Here is an 18,958-nt window from a genome sequence, read left to right as displayed (position 1 = left end):
TTTAATCCTTTTAGGTCAAGGCTATTGACATCTGGGCTACATAATTCTTTGTTGTGGGAGCTATCCTGTGCATTGTAGGATGTTTAGCAGCATCCCTGGCATCTACCCACTAGGTGCCAGTACTACATACATCCCTCCAGTTGTGACAAGTAGAAATGTCTCCAGACATTGCTGCATGTTCCCTGTGAGGCAAAATCGCCCCCATTTGAGAATCACTGTGTAAGTAGAAAGGGTTAATAATAGCAGGTCTGAGCCCTTTTTTTCATGGGAAATGACCTTGGATTTTCCTTCTCCTGGCATTCTTTACTAGAAACTTGATTAATGAATATATAACGTATCCAGGTAATATTGTTTATTGTAAATTGATGCTGATTGGTGAGTGCATATGGATCAGGAAGACTGTGAGTGAACTATAGAAGCCTGTGAAAAGACACTGAACTTGACTCCTGTTGTGCAATGTGTGACTCTTGTAGGTAAGCATGAACATATCCCTCCAGGGGCCCTGGAACCTACACTCATTGGCTGTTAAAATATGCTCCTGGTTCCTGTGGAGCATGGAGTTTCCCTAAGCCAGGGTGATTTCTGTACTTATTCACATGATCTCTTTCTCTTACAGCATTGGGTCCAAAAAAGACCCCTGGTGGGCTGTATAAACCCCTTCTGAAGATAGCGTGCCTCATGCTAGCATGCTGTCTTTGTCTTTCTGCAGAACTAAATGAACCTGGTGCCAAGCTGTGGTCTTTGGGGTCCTATGAATGAATATCAGTCTGAACCTGAGACTGCTGCTGGTGGCAGGAAAGGAGGAAATCTGGGAATTAACTGCTTTCTTAAATATGCTTTCAACCAGTCCTGCTTTTAGTCCCACCTTCATTCACTTCTGCTGATTCTGGAGTCATTTGAGGCTACAGAATGTAAACTGGGGTGCTCCTCTGCTTTTCTCCAGTGCTGGCTTAGCATTCAGCTTTCCTTGGGCCTGCTGAGTGTCTTTTTTACCACTCAGCCATATGCTTTCTGGCTTCCAAATTTTTGTCATGTCGTCTTATGAGTTTGTCTTTAAAACGGCAGCAACAACCAAACCCTTTATCTTTGTTTTAGTGAGATTTGGGGAGGGATTGGAACTACCTCATTGGCCATTCACAGTCTCCTTTTCATGTCTACTGTCTCTTGACCTTGGAGTGCCCCAAGGTGCAGTCCTCAGACTACCTTTCTATCTGTATCTACTCCTTTTGTGGTCTTAAACACTGACAACTCCCAAATTTTAATACCCTATCATTTATTTAAGGCACATTTCCCCCCCTACATCTTAGTCCCTCTAAAAACAATGATTCTCAACTGGGAGCTATTTTGTCCCCCAGAAGACGTTTTTGGCTGTCAGTGATAGAAGGGTGCTCCTGGCATCTGGTGGGTAGGGGCCAGGGGTGCTGCTAAAATCCTGCAATGCACAGGACAGCCTCCACAGCAAACAAGTATCTGACCCAAAATAGTGCCAAGATTGAGGAGCCATGTTCTAAAGCAGGTGGCATCGGTCAGTCACTGTCAGCAAGATGGCAATTACTTTGTGTTGTGTGAAGCTGTCTGTTGACAGTTTCTGATAAAGATCAAGAAATACCAGCACTAAATCATCTTAGATTCAAGGGAATACAGGTTTCTTTAGCCAGTGCCTCTCCCCTGAGCTCCAGGCTCATGCATCCTATTTCTAATCAGTATCTCTATTTGGTTATCTAATAGGTAACTCAGATTTAACTGGTCTAAAACTGAAGCCCTGATTTTTTTCTCCCAAACTTATTCCTCCTGCAGTCTTCTCCATCTCAGTTAATGGCTATTCTGTCCTTCCAGTTCATCAAGCAAAATGCTTGGAGTCCTTATCTCCTTCTCTTTTTTTCCCCCCCGCCCTGCTTCCAATCCAGCAGCCAGTTCTGTTGCCTTAACTTCAGATTATATCCAGAATTTGATCACTTCTCACCACCTTCACTGCCACCAAGCCAACCCTGTCTTGATATAGATTTTTGCAGTAGCTTCCCGATTAGTCTTCTGTGTTCACTGTTCCCTTAACAGTCTGTTATCCACATGTCAGCCAGAGTGGTCCTATTAAAGGTAAGTCAGATCTTGCCCCTCCTCCTTTCAAACCCAAAGGCTTTGTATCTTACTCAGTATAAACCCAAAATCCCTACAATGGCCTGCAGGGCCTTACCAGATCTGCTTTCCTGTTGCCTGCTCCTGTATTCCTTTCTTTCCTCCCTCTCTTACTCTGTCAGCCATACTGCCTCCCAGTTGTTCGTTGCCAGAAGTCAGAGCTTGCCTCAGAGCCTTTTCGTTTGTCCCCCTGCCTGGATGCCCTTCCCTGTGATAGTACCCCTTTACTACCTTTAGGGATTTGCTCAAAAGTCACTTTCCCAATGAGGCCTTCTGTGATCACCCTATTTTAAAATTGAACTCCTCTTCCTCTGCCCTGTGATACTTTTTATCTCCCTTTTCTGCTTTATATTTCTCTTTATTTTATCACCATTTAAAATACTATATATTTTACTTTTTTAAAAAATGTATTTATTTATTTATGTGTGTATGTATGTTTGGCTGCGGTGGGTCTTCATTGCTGCATGCAGGCTTTCTCTAGTTGCGGCGAGCAGGGGCTACTCTTCATTGCGGTGCGCGGGCTTCTCATTGCAGTGTCTTCTCGTTGTGGAGCACGGGCTCTAGGGCCACGGACTTCGGTAGTTGTGGCATGCAGGCTCAGTAGTTGTGGCTCGCGAGTTCTAGAGCACAGGCTCAGTAGTTGTGGCGCATGGGCTTAGTTGTTCCGCGGCATGTGGGATCTTCCCAGACCAGGGCTTGAACATGTGCCCCCTGCATTGGCAGGTGGATTCTTAACTACTGTGCCACCAGGGAAGTCCTTTACTTCTTTTATTTTGCTCATCTGTCTTCTCCCACTTGAATGTGAGGTCCAGGCGGAGAGGAAATTTTTGAAAAATTTCTTTGATTCCTGATGTGTCTTTAGCACCTAGAACATTATTTGGCTCGTAAGAAGCAGTCAGATATTTGAATGAGCGTTTAAATATATGCACATGTTCAATCCATCTTTGTCTAGAAGTCTTGCACTCTAAAATTATCAGCAATTATTTTCTTTCAAGGTAGTGGGCGGAGTGCCATGAGTGAAGTAATATGTAAAAATTCTGATAGTGAAACTTTTTTTTTAGACCCCACTAAGTTCTTTAGAGGAAGTAATTATACCTGTTTTAAGAAACCTAGGACAGAATAGTTACTTGCACTGAAGTTTGGTGATACAAATACCAGTTGGAAAAATCAATTTGAGATTGGTACTATTTCGTCTTGGGGATGTGGGTATTCAAACTACCCATTCAAAAATAAATAATTCTGTGGCTTATCTTTCTGCCTCCTTGCTCTCTGAAGCCAGCAGGGATAGGCACAGTATAATTTCATATCAGGGAGGGTATGTCTTTTTCCCCTCCTTTCTCTTTCTTGACTTTTGTTGAAATACTGTGCTTCCAGGCACTTCACATATGTTTATTTCATTTAAGCTTCCTGCTATCCCTTTGGTACGGGCATTATTCCAAAGAAGAGATTAAGTAGGTCAAATAACTGGGAAGTCTATATTTGAATTCCAAAACTACATTTGCCTCCCAACTTTTATCAGTATCTTAAAAATAAAGTGAAGCTGATTATCAAAAATGATTATTCCCTGAATGTTAAAGAATGCTTTAAGCATAAAAATATTTTCCATGGATAAACGTAAAAATGAATTACAGAATAATTTTAGTTAGTATTCTTATGAAATCCATCAGTAATGTTCATTTGCTAGGTTTTTAAAATTAGAATTCATTGTAGTTGAAGTAAATTAGGGCTCTTTATATCTAAAGCAATGTGAAATAAATGTTGCAGCTGACTTGCTGGTACTTTTATTCACATTAACTGATAAAACAATAATTTTTAATAAGACAGCAGTTTTCAAATTTAAATAGTAATTTCATGTTATAAATTTTATATAAAGTAGGGTCTACTGATAAAAGGTTAGTGCTAAAATATACCTGTATATTTATTTTCTGGTGGGATTTAAGCGAATGATTCCTCTGAATTTGGAATTTTATACACATAAATGTGTTTTTAAAGTGAAAATACTTTTAGAAGCTTTTACTGAAGTTTATGGTAGATTCAAAAAGTTTTGCTGAATCTTTAAGAATATTTGATGATCGTATTATAAATATTTTGATAGGAAAGATTCCCTAAATATCTGAGTTACTAAAACTCAGTGGTATATATTTTTTCCTTATGTACATAGGGTTTTTTAAATGAAATATTTCATGGATACACCATTATAACTTGTGATATGCAACACAGCATATCATAGCTTCAGGGCAATTCCTTTACTTCTTTTACTTTCCCGAACTATTTCAGGAATTAATGTGTGCAGAAATTTTGAGGTATTGGAAAGAAAACAGCAATTGTGTTGTACTATCAGGTAGCATTGGCATTGAAGTCCCAAATTATTCTTAGAAAACAACCTTTTGCTCTGAAGTATTAACCAGGTGGGAGCACAGGGCTTTCTGAAACTTTAAGAGGCCTACATATCTAAAAGATTGGGGTTATTAATTATTACAGCTACATTTCGCCTAAAATTCTAGTGGCTATGTTGCTACATCTCACTGAAATTTATTCACGTGTACCAACTTGGTGTTTAATTCTAGATTTCACTGGCCTAGTGAGATTAATAAAAGGAATAGGTATCAGATGAAAGAAGAACTGAAGATTGGTGAAAGCCAGGGGAAAAGCCTGGTCATCACTCATAGACACTTTTCAGACACACCACCCGGTCAACACTGGCATATATGCCCTGATCCTTATTGTGTGGGTTTCTTAGAAATATATGCAGTGTTTCCTTGAGGAAGTGAAAACGCATCTTTATTTGGTTTTAAGTCTGTTTTGTTTTTCTTCTCTGTTTTGTTTTGTGTTGGGAGAGCTGGTAAAGGACCTTATACTGGCTGTATAATGGCCAGTTACATATCTAGGAGAGGAATAAACGGAAGAGGGGGAAAAAGAGAAAATAATATCAGCTACTATATTGAGTGCTTATTCTGTGTTGGGCATTGTGCTTTACATGCCTAACACACTGAATCTGTACAGTGCCTTGTGGAATAGGTACCATTACCTCTATTTTGCAATGAAAGGAACTAAGGCAGAGTGACTAAATAACTTTCCCAAGGGTTTGAACCCAGACAGTCAGCAATACCTTGCTGTTTCATCACAGAATTGAAGGAGGATCAAGACAAGGCTAGACTGGCCAGTGCTTCTCAGATCCAGACCTAGAGACAGAACTACATGGGCAGTAGAAAAAAGGCAAAGAGATTTATGCAGCAACATCCCCATCTTGTGGTGTTTTAGTATATTCCCGAATATATTGTTAAAATTTAACAGCTATAAGCTAGCTCTAATCTAAATGAATTGAGGCTTAAATAAAATTCAGATGATGGCTGGTGGTTTCCCACTTTTGATATAATAGTAATGTAATTATTACTCATTAATGTTTATAGCAACTTTTGGAGATAAATGCTGTCATTACACCATTTTACACATGAGGAAACAGGTTAAATAATAAGCCCAGAGTCGCATTGCCAGGAAACGACTGAGCTGGGTCTTGAAACAGGCCCTCTGGCCGCAGGGTCTGGATTCTTAACCATCACACTATATTTATTTTTAATGTTTGCGAAGAGCATATACACATATCAGTAAGAGATGATGAACGTTTTATTGAAGCATTAATGTGTGTTCACAAACCTCCACTTTCTTCCAGTTGTTATCTAAGGTGTGCGCTACCAGAACGAAGTGTTTTATTTTGTAACCATGGTTTTGGTAGAAGGTCATTTCTTGATTATGGTTGGGCTCCTGTGTTCAGATCAGTGCTTCTCTATACATCCTCCCCCCACAAGATTCTGGCTCGTAAATGGTACTTTTAACACGTTACAGATTCAGTTCAAGAAAGCAGTGATCCATAACTTGCTTTGCAGAGATTTGTGGAGAGTTTTTGAGAGATTGATAGAGAACGTGATAGCTTTATAACAAATGAAAGATTTTGAAACTGAGAAGGTATGGAGCAAAGTTTGTGTGCAGAATTGACCTTCACATTCACTTCTCGTATGTGTTTTGAGCACAGCTTTTAGATTTATGAAAGTAGTGATGAAGAAAAGATAAAAATTTGATTTGGGAAGATAACTTTTTTGTAGTATTTAAATATTTTATGGAAATGGAACCTATTTAACGTTAAAGAAATGATTTCTATCATTGCATAATCCGTTTTCATCTTTATTAAGGTAACAACATTTAATCTTTGTTTGCATATGTACTGTTTTCTATTGTCTTTGTTACTTCCCATATGTATATTCATTTTTGGTAAGGATATGTTGAATTTTAATAATATAATGTTCCATCATACTGTTTAACATGGCATATAGGCAGCCATCTCTTGTTGAACACCTTGGATTGTGATTTTTTTTTAACTAACCAATAAGTGTTTAGAAATATGATGGGAGCTTGTGTGAGATTGAGCCTAGAGAGAATATATATTTTTTAAACTTTTTATTTTGAAATAATGTCAAATTTACAAAAATTTGAAAGAATAGTACAAAGAACTCATGAAACTCTTTACTCATGTTCACTAATTTTTAACGTTTTGCCACACTTTATTTTTTATGTATATACATTTTTTTCCTGAACCATTTGAGAGTTGGTTGCATTTATCATGCCTTTTTAGCCCTTAATACTTAAGTCTTTATTTCCTAAAAATGAGGATAATGGCATTATAGATTTGATAGGCCTCCCATTGATGCAGTGATTGACACAGCGCTATAGGATATGTTGACTGAGAAAATGTATAGAGGGGAAAGCAAAAACAGTCTTGATCTGGCCAAGCAAGTGGCATGAAGGCCAAGAAGTAATAGTTATTCATACATTCCATAAGTATTGGAGCACCTAGACACTGTGATGGGCTGTAAGGGATAAAACTATGAACATAATACACGACGTCCTTAGGAGATTATAATTTATTGTCTGAGGAAAGGGGTGTCAATACAGACAACCAAAGAAGCAATTTTAGTACAGTGAGTAAAGTACTATGATAGGAAAGACAGACACCTTGGTTAAAAGGTCATTGATGACTTTGAGAATGAATAACAGAATGCATTACAACTCAAAGGATGAAGACTTTGGAGAAGAAAGGCGGATGCTAGATTGCAGGGAATTAAGGGATAAGTGCAAGAGGTACACCGTAGCTGAATTCAAAAGTAAAAAATAATGAAAGTAAAAAATAATAGTTTAACAAGAGGAGGGTACCCAGAAGAATTGAATGTTTTTCTGTCCTTCTCAGCCCCAGTAAGCTAGACCAGTTGAGTATCAGAGACTGAGATATTAGAAGGGGAATGAGTGGGATCTAGGACATGGTTAGCTTTGGAGGGGAAAAAAGGGTATTTACTCATGTAGAAGTGGAGAGAAGGATGAGAATATGGGTGTAGTTGTAGGATACATTTTAGGGATGAAGATCCTCATGATAGATGCGATTTTCTTAGAAATGGGAGGAAGTGAGGTCATAGGAAGAGGTTGAAGGATGAAACCAGGAAGTTGAAGAACTTGGAAACTGCTTGTTCCCTCTAAGAACAAGCTTAGAGGGAATGACTTAGAGAGGAGAAAAGATTAAGAGTACTGCTAAAGAACAGTTAAGGCCCAGTTGGGGTTCAGTATGAATTGGTACTGGACACACTCTTTTTGTGTAGTTCTCCGATAGAGCTCTACTGTCCAGAAGGAGAGTGAGGTTATCCTTAAATTATCAAGGGTTAGGATCATCTGGTTCTTAGCTTTTCTATTTTTGCACAGTATAATGAGGTGCATGCAACTTTTCATTACTATTTTGTTTCAGTGATTCATTTCAGTGATCATTTTCTCTTCCTGCATGATAATGAGAACTGCCCTTTTCCACCTCCTTTACCTATCATTTTCTTCCTTCCTGCATTTTCACAGCATGCTATTTCTCTGAGATGTCCCAGCAAGCAGGCCAAGCGTCATATTGACTTCACAGAAGAACAGGCTGAGCTGACACCTGTAAGTTCTGTAAACATGTCCATTGGGACTACTCAAATTTTATTAGTGAAGAGGAATGCATTCTCTAGAACTCCTGATGGTGAAACCTTGTCATATATCTCAATTTTTTGAACACAAACAAAGCTTAATAAATAAGCAGAAACAAATGAGCAACTGTATGATACAGTATTATTGAATGTTAAAACTCATGGTAAGAGTATGTTGGTGGTTGTATATTTGGTATAGAGAAATTTTATATCAGAACCTTTTTTATTAAGCTAAGGGCTTCTGTAAATTTCTCAAGATATTACTAAATTTAGCTGTTCTTCAGAATGGGGATATCAAGTGTAATGACTCTTCTGCACTGATGCTTAACAGAAAACCTAATTTCTTCAAAAATGTATCCTCTGGTCAGTGGTTGACACACCTGGATGCTTCAGAGCTGCGCTGTTCCAAACGGTAGCCACTAGCCACAAGAGGCTATTAAGCACTTCAAATGTTAATCCAAATTGAGATGTGCTATAAAGATAAAAACACATACTGGATTTTGAAGACTCAGTATGAATAAAAGAATAAAATAAAGGATGCTAATATTAGTTTATTTCATCATTTTCTTTTTACTTTTTTAAAAAAGTGGTTACTAGAAAACTTTAAATTACATTTGTAGTTCATATTATATTTCCATTAGACACTGCTGCTTCAGAGTCATCTATGAAGCATTAAAAAAAAAAAAAAAAGTCCCTGACCCGCACGCAGTTGAATCAGATTCCCTCTGACCTTCCCTTCTCCCCTCCTTCCCTTCCTCCCTCCCTTCCTTCCTTCCTATCCTTTAAAAATACTGGTAGTAACCCAGTGAATTGATTCCACAACCCACTAATGGGTTATATCCTGCTTAGTGAAAAACACTTCTCCAGCCTTACCTTTGGCCCCTCCCCTACATTCTTAAGCATCAGCCACTCGTACTTTAATATTTGCATTGTCATCTACTTGTCCCTTCCGCCCAGGCAGCAGTTCTCAGTCCTTTCAGTCCCAATACCCCTATTTTATAACAGATAATTTATAGCAATACTTTTACTATCCCAAATGAAATTCATAGATAATATAACTTACCTACATACCTGTTTTTGTTTTTTTAGTGAATTTAATGCCCTAACACCTAGTATGAAGGAGAAATAGCCAAAAATAATTTATAATATTATAATGTATCTTTCAGGTTTTAAATTATTGGCCATTTAAAAACTGTACTAAAAGACACAATGAAATAGTCAAATCCTATACTTATTTATAAGTATAATAAGTATAATAAGTATAATAAGTATAATAATAACTTTGGATTTAAGAAAAGTGAGATCAGAAGTCATTTTTACAGGAAAAACAAAGCAGAAATATGGGTGGACCCAGAATTAAAACATGTTATGGCACATAATAGCAGACAAAACGTTCCTGTATATGGTAATTTTATAAAGGGAAATAACCTTAAATGAAGTAGGGATAATGTGCTGACACAATTTATAGATTGCCAAAGAAAAGAAAACGGTGAAGTACAAAATTCTTGCAAATAAGATGATGCTTATTTATAATTGTAGTGACAAAATTATTCCCTGCCTTGTAGTGTGGGATGAGGTAGTGATAAAATGATTTTTATATTTGACTTTTTACATTACGGATTTCTCATTGTGCTATATTTTAAATAACTCTGAAAGATATAGTAATTGAAATATTTTAAAATAATCTGTGTTAATGAAACTCAGTGAAATTCCTGCCTTTCATGTCTTTTCATTAATTTAACAGTATCTGGTTCTTAATTCTGTTAAAAGGAATATCAGTTCTCTCCTATCATTTATTTGCATGTGACAGAGTGCACACTGATACTACCAGTTCTCATATTGGCAAATCTTACTTCAAGCTGGGTTTCCATTGGTGAAATGATTTTCCAACATAATGAATAATTCTTGGTAAATGTTGAATGGGAATTAAGTGCAGGCTTCCCTCAATTTATTTTACATGGTAAATAGCATTCCTGGAAGAGTCACTGAATATCAAAACTATATAGAAATACTTTGTTCTTATGTGTAAAATGGAGTTACTGAGTTCTAAACTCAGATTGTTATCAACAGGAATTCCCATCTATAATAAGGACATTAAAAATTCATGTGTGATGTGGGACTTGTTATTATATGACATTGTTCCGTGCTTGCAGGGCATCTAGCATTTCTGACTTCCCTCCTCATAAATACCAGTAATGCCCCCCTCCTCCTCATTGTGACAGCCCAAAATATCCCCAGCTTTTTATGAAATGCCTCCTTGAGGGAAGCACCACCCAAGTTGAGAACCACTGATATCTCCCTTTGCTCTGTCTCTACCCTCCACCCCCCCCACAGCTGCCTCCTACTCATCCTCCAGGACTCTAGGCCTTTTCAGAAGTACTTTGCTGAACCCCTAATTTGGGTTTAGACACTGCCTCTACCTCTTACTTGCTCCTATACCACTTAACATACTGTATTATAGTTGTCAGTTATCTCCCTATTAGACTCTAAACTCTGTGAGAGCAGGGAGTGCCTTTGCATCTCCAGTGCCTGGCCTGGTTCCAGGTTCAGTGCTGAATAAATAGTGAATAAATGAAAAAAGGAGGGAAATAGACGAGAGAGAGAAAATGGGCTAATACACCAGTGAAATGGATTAAAAATAGGCTACTGACTTTGTGTTGTTAGTGGTAAATAAAAGAAAATATAAGAAGGCCCTATTTAAATGAAGCTATGTGCATTTTTGTTACGAGCCACGTGTACCAAGACTGAGGCTGATTTGACAGTGTGCCCAGAACACTGTGTCTTTCCCTTTTCTCAGTCCTCCACCTGCACTCCACTCTCCTCATCCCTCTCGCATCTTTCTCCAGTAACCAGTTCTCGGCCACCAGCACCTCCCTCCTGAGCAATTCTAGAGCACTGTGTGACGGGCGCCAGTAGGGGAAGGAAGATAAGGCATTTATTGAAGGAAGGTGTTAGCTGCTTGTGGTTTCTAGATTTTCATTTTTTTCTGCTACAAATACCTGTAGCTTAGAGGGAACGTGGAGCCCTGGCCAGTGGTGAAGCAGTGCATGGCTGAGTGACTGTCCCAAACACAAAGGGGTTATGATCTTGTTCAGCTACTGCTTGTAGTCTCATTTTTTTAGATGTGTTTTTGGGGGTCACCAACCATTAATGATTATCCTCTTTTTATTTTAAGGTATTTAAACCTTTCAGTATTTTAAAATCAGTAACTTCTACTTCTGGGTCTTTAAACAAATACAGTTAGATAATATTGTTTCTTACTGATCAGATATAGATTTTTTTAGTGATTTGAAGTCTTGAGGTGATTTGAGTTTGAAGACTGAGTAAATTTTGTAAGATCTTTTTTTTTAAGTTTAAACTTGAATTTAATGTCTAGAATTATATTTACCAAAGAATAGTTTGTTTCGATGGCCTCAAGCAGAATTTTTTTTTAATTTGAAAAATAATTATCTGAATATAGATATTCTACTCATTTGGGGGATCTTTATCTGAGAAAGTAACTTTTATGAGTAAGACAAATAGGACTAGATTTTCAAGAAATTATTTTCTATATGTTCCACATAATTACATAAGAATACGTTTTTCCCATTATATATGAATAACAAAAAATGAATGAGAATAAGAGCAATGAAAGTTATAGTTGCTCTTTTTAATTGTCCTTCTCAGTTTTCTTCCTGGTCTTAGCTGATTGCTAACCTCAAATTAAATTCAATTTTCAGAAATTTCTGCTTACCTGGCGTTTTTATAGGTGAGCCAACTAATCTTTGCCTTCAGGGGATTATACCATCTAGGTAAATGAGGACCTAGAGATAATTTTCTCCATTCTTATTATTGTTTGACCTTTTAGTGCTAATATTGATGAAAATGTCCAGTTTTTGTTTTAAATCTTAGGGTTTTTTGTTTTTTTTTTTTTTTTTTACTGTTTTTTTTGTTTTGTTTTGTTTGTTTTTGCGGTACACGGGCCTCTCACTGTTGTGGCCTCTCCCGTTGCGGAGCACAGGCTCCGGACGCACAGGTTCAGTGGCCATGGCTCACAGGCCCAGCCACTCCGCAGCATGTGGGATCTTCCCGGACCGGGGCACGAACCCGTGTCCCCTGCATCGGCAGGCGGACTCCCAACCACTGCGCCACCAAGGAAGCCCTTAGGGTTTTTTTGTTTGTTTGTTTTGTTTTTTGTTTTTTTCCCCCCCAGGAGTAGGTGAAAGGGGCAGGTATGCTTGTAAGGTTCATCTTGAACTAAAAGCTAAAAAAAAAATACAGGCAGTGACACACAGTATAGCAAACCCAACACAACATAGTGCAGATATGAGCAAAGATTAAGTTAATATTATTTTCTGTAACAGTGTTTTAATTTTGAAGTAGTGTATCTTGTTATCTGTGACAACGAACTTTATGAGAGTAGGTGCTGTTCTAGTATTTCTCTCCAAAACATTTGTTTCTCAAGAATAACTTGATATATATACTTAGATTTATAAAATATAATATTATAGAATACTTTCTATAACTCCACTTAGCTGTGCCATGCATTGTTTTAAATGGTGGTTAGTAACTACATAACATTAAAAAATAAATACTAACTTAGAATTATTTAGGAATAAGCAAGTCTGAATTACACATATATCAAAACAGCAGCAATTTATACTATATGAGTTTAATAAATACAGTTGCAAAAGCATAACTTACAATGTGTTACTAAAAAGGTTTTAAGGGGGAAGAGGACAGTTAGGGACTATGTATTCACAAATCATTTTTATGAAAATATACTAATTGAATTAATTTAACCAATTTAAGGGAAAACACTTCATAATATTTTGTTTATATCATTCATTTGCTATACAAGTCCTTTACTTGGGCAACACAGTACTGTTAATACTGATATAATGAGTGAATTAATAAAATTTTACTGAAAACACGTGATACCATTAGGCAAAATATTTATGGACATTTTTCCTCTTGGTGTGGCTATCATTGATTTGGTCAGAAATACTTGCAAAAGTTTTAAAACTGAGGAAGGAATAGGGATAGTCATTCGTCTTTGACACCTGTTTATTTGTGCTGTGTGCACAGCACTCAGAAGCACAGCCCTAAAGGACAAATTGCTCTGTGATCTTTGCAGGGTGTGATCCATTTTCCCAGAGCTGAGGGGTCAGCAGGAGTGGGCTAGGGCATGCCTGCTGGCAAAGGTGGTATCTTTCCCTCCCCCTCCTTTTCTTTTTCTTTTTTTAAATTTGGTCATATTTCATTGAGTTTAGGTAAAATATGAAATTAATGGTAGAGAATCATTCTTGCTTTGTCAACGTTATATTTTAAACACATAAAACCTCCACTGACTTCTATTGCCTTTTTTTTTGTTTGTTTTTCTCTCTCTTTTTCTGCACAAGCACTCCTATCTGGACAGGGAAACCTCCCTTCTTCTGAGAAACATTGCAGGAAAACCTTCTCATTTGCTGACCAAGGTGATACTTCTTCTTCCACCTGCATGTAAATATTTATTGCCTTATAGGTAGAATGTAATTTCTGTTTTTGACTGTGCTCTCAGATTTCTCAGGTTGTGCTTTCTTATTTTTGCACCTTTGTTCTTAATACAGGTATTTTTTTCTCTTACTGAAGGTAATTATTTACTGATCTTAATAACTATCAGAAAATACTGAGAGTAGAAAATATTTTCAGTAATTTTTCACTAGTTTTTAACTTCCGTAAATACCTGACAGCCTGCCCAAGTGTGTTGGCACTTTTTCTAGTTTAACATTGTATTTAATTTTGAAGTCTGAAAATCATTGTTTAATTTTAACTTACTTCTAATGGTCATCCGTGCTGTGAGGTACTTTAGCAAACTTTGTTTTTTAATTTTTGTTTATATTATCAATGCCTCATTTAATTAAACATTTATTTATATAAACAGAATCTTACTTTACATTAGTTTAATCAAATTGGAAGAGAAGGCTGCAATTTAAATTTCTCAGTTCTCTGCCCTCAGAATGGTTTGAATCAGTCCAGCTGGATTTTCATTGGGCTTGCATTTTACAACAATTTAAAATCACTTAGCCACTGTCATCATTAACTCAGGAAGAACAGAATAGGGAAGCTGAATAGCTTTCTACCTCCTCACAAGTCATGTTTTTGTTTTGTTATTTTATTTAAATAATGTTAAATTCAAGCATGTCAGACTTGGTTATAGATAGTTTCTGAAGAATATACAAAGTAATTATGGTTTATGTCTCTTAAGTTTTTATTATCGTATCAGAGGGTTTCTTTCTTTTTTTTTTTTTTGCGGTACGCGGGCCTCTCACTGTTGTGGCCTCTCCCGTTGCGGAGCACAGGCTCCGGATGCGCAGGCTCAGCGGCCACAGCTCACGGGCCCAGCCGCTCCGTGGCATGTGGGATCTTCCCGGACTTTAAAAAATTATTTCTTCTTAACTTTATAAACTTGTGAAAGAAGACGGTAAAGCTAAAATTAAAATCTCCATGAGTAACAGCTCAAAGAGAAGACTCAAGAATCAGCAATAAAACCCTTTCTTTTGCTTGAGTTTCTCTCCTTAAAGGAGATCTAGGAATAGGGTAGAAGCAGCTTAAAGATGAGGGAAATTTAGAAATCTTAAGCATATGGTAGCCATGTACGTTATAACCAGAGCAAAATTCTTCCCTTTTTCTTAGCTCTTCCTTCTCTGTTCACTCTCTCTCTGGAATCCACTCTCATAGCTTCAACTAGGATCTCTGTTAATAGATCAGGTCTCTCTTCCTGAGAGGTCGCTGTCAGACATTTCCTGGAAGATGACCAGCACCTCCAGTTCTGCAGGTCTTCAGCTTCCTTAACCACACTCTCCCTGGGGCCTCACAATTTATGTCTCTTTTCTTCTTTTGACGCCTCTGTTTCTGTACACAATGCTGCCACTCTCCCACTTACCCAGGTTTGAGCCATCTGGTGCCTTTCTTCTTGTCACTTACTATCTGAGAGCTCTAATAAGCTTGTCATAATCTGTAGGATTGGTTGAGTTCACCCATCCATTTCATTCCCATTGCCACCACCCTAAAGCAGCCTCGTATTTTTTATTAGAGCCACGACTCTTGTCTATTTTTGCCTGTCCCTCCTCCAGTGCATTTTGTATACTGCTCTCAGATGAAGTGTAACATATTACTATTTCCATTGCCTATTTATTCAACAAATATTTGTTTAATCATGTACTGCGTTAGGTGCTGGGGTATACAATAATTTTGTATGAAGTGGACATCGTCCCTGCCCTCAGCAGCTCACAGTCTATTTAGGAATATAGATAAAAAAAACGTTTACAAGCAAGCATGTAAACAAACTCTAAATCATGTTAAGTGCTATGAAGGAAACAAGGTAAGTAATAGAGAATACTGGGGGGAGGATTAGGGCTACATTTCCTTTAGATGGTAACATCAGCAAAGGCCCTTATAAGGGGTGACATTTAATGTAAAGCTTGAAGGATGAAAAGAAGCCAGCTTGAGGGTGAAGGGAAATGTTCCAAGTAGAGAGGTCCAGGGAGAAAAAAGCTTGGCATGTTTGAGAAGCTGAAGAAATATTATGTTGCTGGAGCCACAGTAGTTGAGTAGTTGAATGAAGATATGAGTATCTTGATTTAGGTTTGGAGAGGTAGACAGGAATCAGATCATTCAAGGCACACTAAGGAGTTCCCCCCCCCGCCCCCCGCTAAATGCAGTGAGAATCTATTGAAGAGAATAACTTCATTCAACAAATATTTACTGAATACCTATTATATGCCAGACACTGTTTACAACCCTTGAGATACGGCAGTGAACAGAACAGAGTTCCTATAACAGGGAGAGTAGGTGTTTGCAAGTTTGGAAAAAGTGCAGGCAGTATTCTCATCTCCCTTTGCCCAAGAGATGTTGATACTCACTGCAGCGTCAGAGCCATCGCTACTCAGATCCAAGTGCTGGCATTACTGGTGTATGTGGCCAACATCTGACTCCAGCTACCTCTATATACTGCCCTGCTTTTATACAACAAGACATTTGATCAGGAAGGTGACTCAGTAGCATAGAACCTAAACGTTTAGGGTGGAGTGGGGGATGGAGTCAAGGGCGAGGTGCCAGAAATTCCTAGATAACCAGAGCCACAGGGACCTCTCGATGTCAGTGCCCTCTACCAGAGCACATGGCAGTTTTGAAGCTAAGTTGAGTTTATACCTCTTTCATACCACCTGTGTGGCAGTCTGGTTCCCCTTACCCAAAAGCATGGTGTCCCAGTTACTGACTCACCTCTGACCTGCACTTTTCCAAACTAGGACTTTGTAACACTGGGTAGTTAGAACACAGTAAAATGAACACAGTAACACTGCTTAGGCCAAGAATGCAAAAAGAATGCTTTGTTTGTTTGTTTCCATCCCCAATCCAGTTGTCATTATATCACTGTTAATGAAATAACTACCCCATTATACAGTTCTGAGCCAGGAGCCTCTGCAAAAACAATGCCAACCTATTTCTTCTAGGAGCAGCATTAGTGCCAGCACAGGACTATTTTGCCATAAATGAGAGCAATGGGCAAAAGACACATTGCTGATCTGATGCCCTTAAGTCTCTGGGTACCATTTGAAAGGCTTTCCCTGACCTCCTGAAATAATAATGCATTTTTTTCACTCTTTACTCCTTTGACCTGCTTTATTTTATTTTTTTTCATAGAACTGACCACTAACTGACTTATCTCATACCTGTTTCTTTCTTGTCTCTTGTTAAATGTAAGCTCCATGAGAGCAGGAGCTCTGTATACCCTGCACTCAAGCCCAAGCCTGCACAGTCTCGACAAACATCTGTCATGTAAAAGAATGGTCCTCTAGTGACCATTGAGGTTTCAAGGACTGCTGTACTGTTAACCACCCTTTTTTTTGCTTCAGAGGAGTTGTAAAAATGCTTTTATATTACTGAAAGTCTTTTATTTTTGATAAGCGGTTTTTATTTACTGTTATCCCCAAAGTATATGTATGGTATAATCCTTAAGGACAAAAGGGACTGTGACATGGTAGAAAGAGCAAGTAGTTATTCACTTGGTAACTGCCTGTATGATCTTTGAAAGATAAGTCTTTCTGGGCCTTAATTAGTTCAGTGGACATAATAATAATAATGTTAGCCCCTGCATTATTGAGAATTAGATGAGATACATGCCTTGTAGTGTGTGGCAAGTAGGTGTTCAGTTAATATGAGTTCTCTTCTTAGTGAGAGAATCTGTTTCGTGATTTCTTCAGGGGGAAGCAGACTAGTTGTTACTATTATTATTTTGGCTCTAAGCAGTTTTATAGAATAGAACATTTTGTGGGCATTAAAGTGTTAATCACTCCAAGTTTTCTTTGAATCATTTTAATTTACACAACTTTATTGTAATCTGTGAAACAAACTGGACCTCAAAGAAATTGCTAACTACTCTTCAGCTCCTTAATTTCAATCCCATTGGTTCCAAACCCACAAAGCCTTAATAATTTCTTAGTTGAAGGAATTCACTAGCCAGTTCTTTGCAACTGTAACTCTTTCTGTAAGTATTCTAATTTTTACGCTGAAGAGAATGCTGTAACATGAAGAGAATGCTGTAACACTTTGTAACCACAGCATTGGCTTTCATTTAATCATAAGATCTTAACGGAGTTTTTGTCCTTTATGTAAATTTGAGGAGGCTTGGCATTTGATGGTTATTGATAGCCACACAGGAGTTTTTCAGGTGGAAAAATAGGTTGTCTCTTGCCCTTTTAAGGGAAGGGATAGGAGAGAAAGTTAAGTTGTTATATGTGTGAGGTATCTTTTACTTATGTTAAGGATGGTTGTGAGACAAACAGTGTGAACAAAGGGATAGCCCAAAGATAAGGGGCAGAAAACTTAAGACCTACCTGAGTTTGTCAACTTTAACAAACAGAAGAGAAGATGGGATGAATAAAGCTTTGTTCTTTGTATTCAACTTGGCCTGCAGACATTGAACAGAGATTTACCTTGCCTAAATAAGTAAACTATTAGATGTCTTCTCAGTATATAATCTAAACACATCAGCAGAGATTTAATGACCTTTCCTGTATTGCACAGCACTCAGCTTAAAACAGTTTCTTCCTTTCTATGGTTGTTATGGTTAAAAGATACGATTCTAGCTTAAATATAGTAAATACAAGCCAACTTTCTGAGGAAGAGCTTATTACCCATGGAAAGTATAAAATACTATGAATCTTGCAATTTGATACAAATATTTTTATTTCCAGTTTTGCTCCAGTGACATTCAAACTCTAATAGTTAGAGGCATTTTGATCAATTGTTTCTTCTAAAAGCTTCTAGCAGGGATTGATTATCCTTCTAATAAACTGGAGAAGAATAAACTAAAATTTGCCTAGGTTGAAATTAAGCACACAGTTCTTAAATTCAAGTTTGACCAATTTATGTATTTATTAAGAGTAGTATTTTGAGCAAATGGAAGAATAGCTGAGTTTGGATGTTAAAATAGGCCCACCTGGCTGCTCTACATAAAAATGGTTTCTTATTGATGGCTAGGAAATCTGATTGGTTTAATGTATGTTAACTGGTTGTTTCTCTTGTTTCTTTAATCCTTTCTTCCTATGTGTCAACTTTTTAGCCTGTGGAGCAGAAACTGATCTGGGAGTTTAATCTTACAATTGAATGACTTTTTATGTCACTGCTTCAAAAGATAGCAATGGTTGTATTCTGTTGTATTTGGTAAATAATATAATAATAAAATGGGAGTATGAAAATACTGTTTTGGTGTTTATAACCAATATCAGAATGCTATATTTAAATTTTTATATTCCACTTTTGAATAGACTATTTTTTAAGAGCAGTGTTAGGTTCACAATAAAATTGAG

The 18,958-nt window shown here is 37.4% G+C and overlaps 1 protein-coding gene across 2 annotated transcripts in view; it reads left to right on the top strand.

Moving 5' to 3' along the window:
• RAPH1 (Ras association (RalGDS/AF-6) and pleckstrin homology domains 1) overlaps window positions 1-18,958 on the top strand; it is a 51,538-nt gene that overhangs the window by 8,812 nt on the left and 23,768 nt on the right. The window contains exons 4-5 of one of the 2 annotated variants that reach the window (XM_065880901.1): window positions 8,020-8,100; window positions 13,508-13,582. The exons of the other annotated variant lie outside the window; for it this stretch is intronic. Coding sequence (XP_065736973.1) covers window positions 8,020-8,100; window positions 13,508-13,582 — 156 coding nt within the window. The remainder of the gene's footprint in view (window positions 1-8,019; window positions 8,101-13,507; window positions 13,583-18,958) is intronic. 2 annotated transcript variants of the gene reach the window in all.

Source organism: Phocoena phocoena, chromosome 7 (genome assembly GCF_963924675.1).
Source record: "Phocoena phocoena chromosome 7, mPhoPho1.1, whole genome shotgun sequence".
In the NCBI taxonomy this organism is placed as follows: domain Eukaryota; kingdom Metazoa; phylum Chordata; class Mammalia; order Artiodactyla; family Phocoenidae; genus Phocoena; species Phocoena phocoena.
This window is presented reverse-complemented; position numbering and strand designations above follow the sequence as displayed.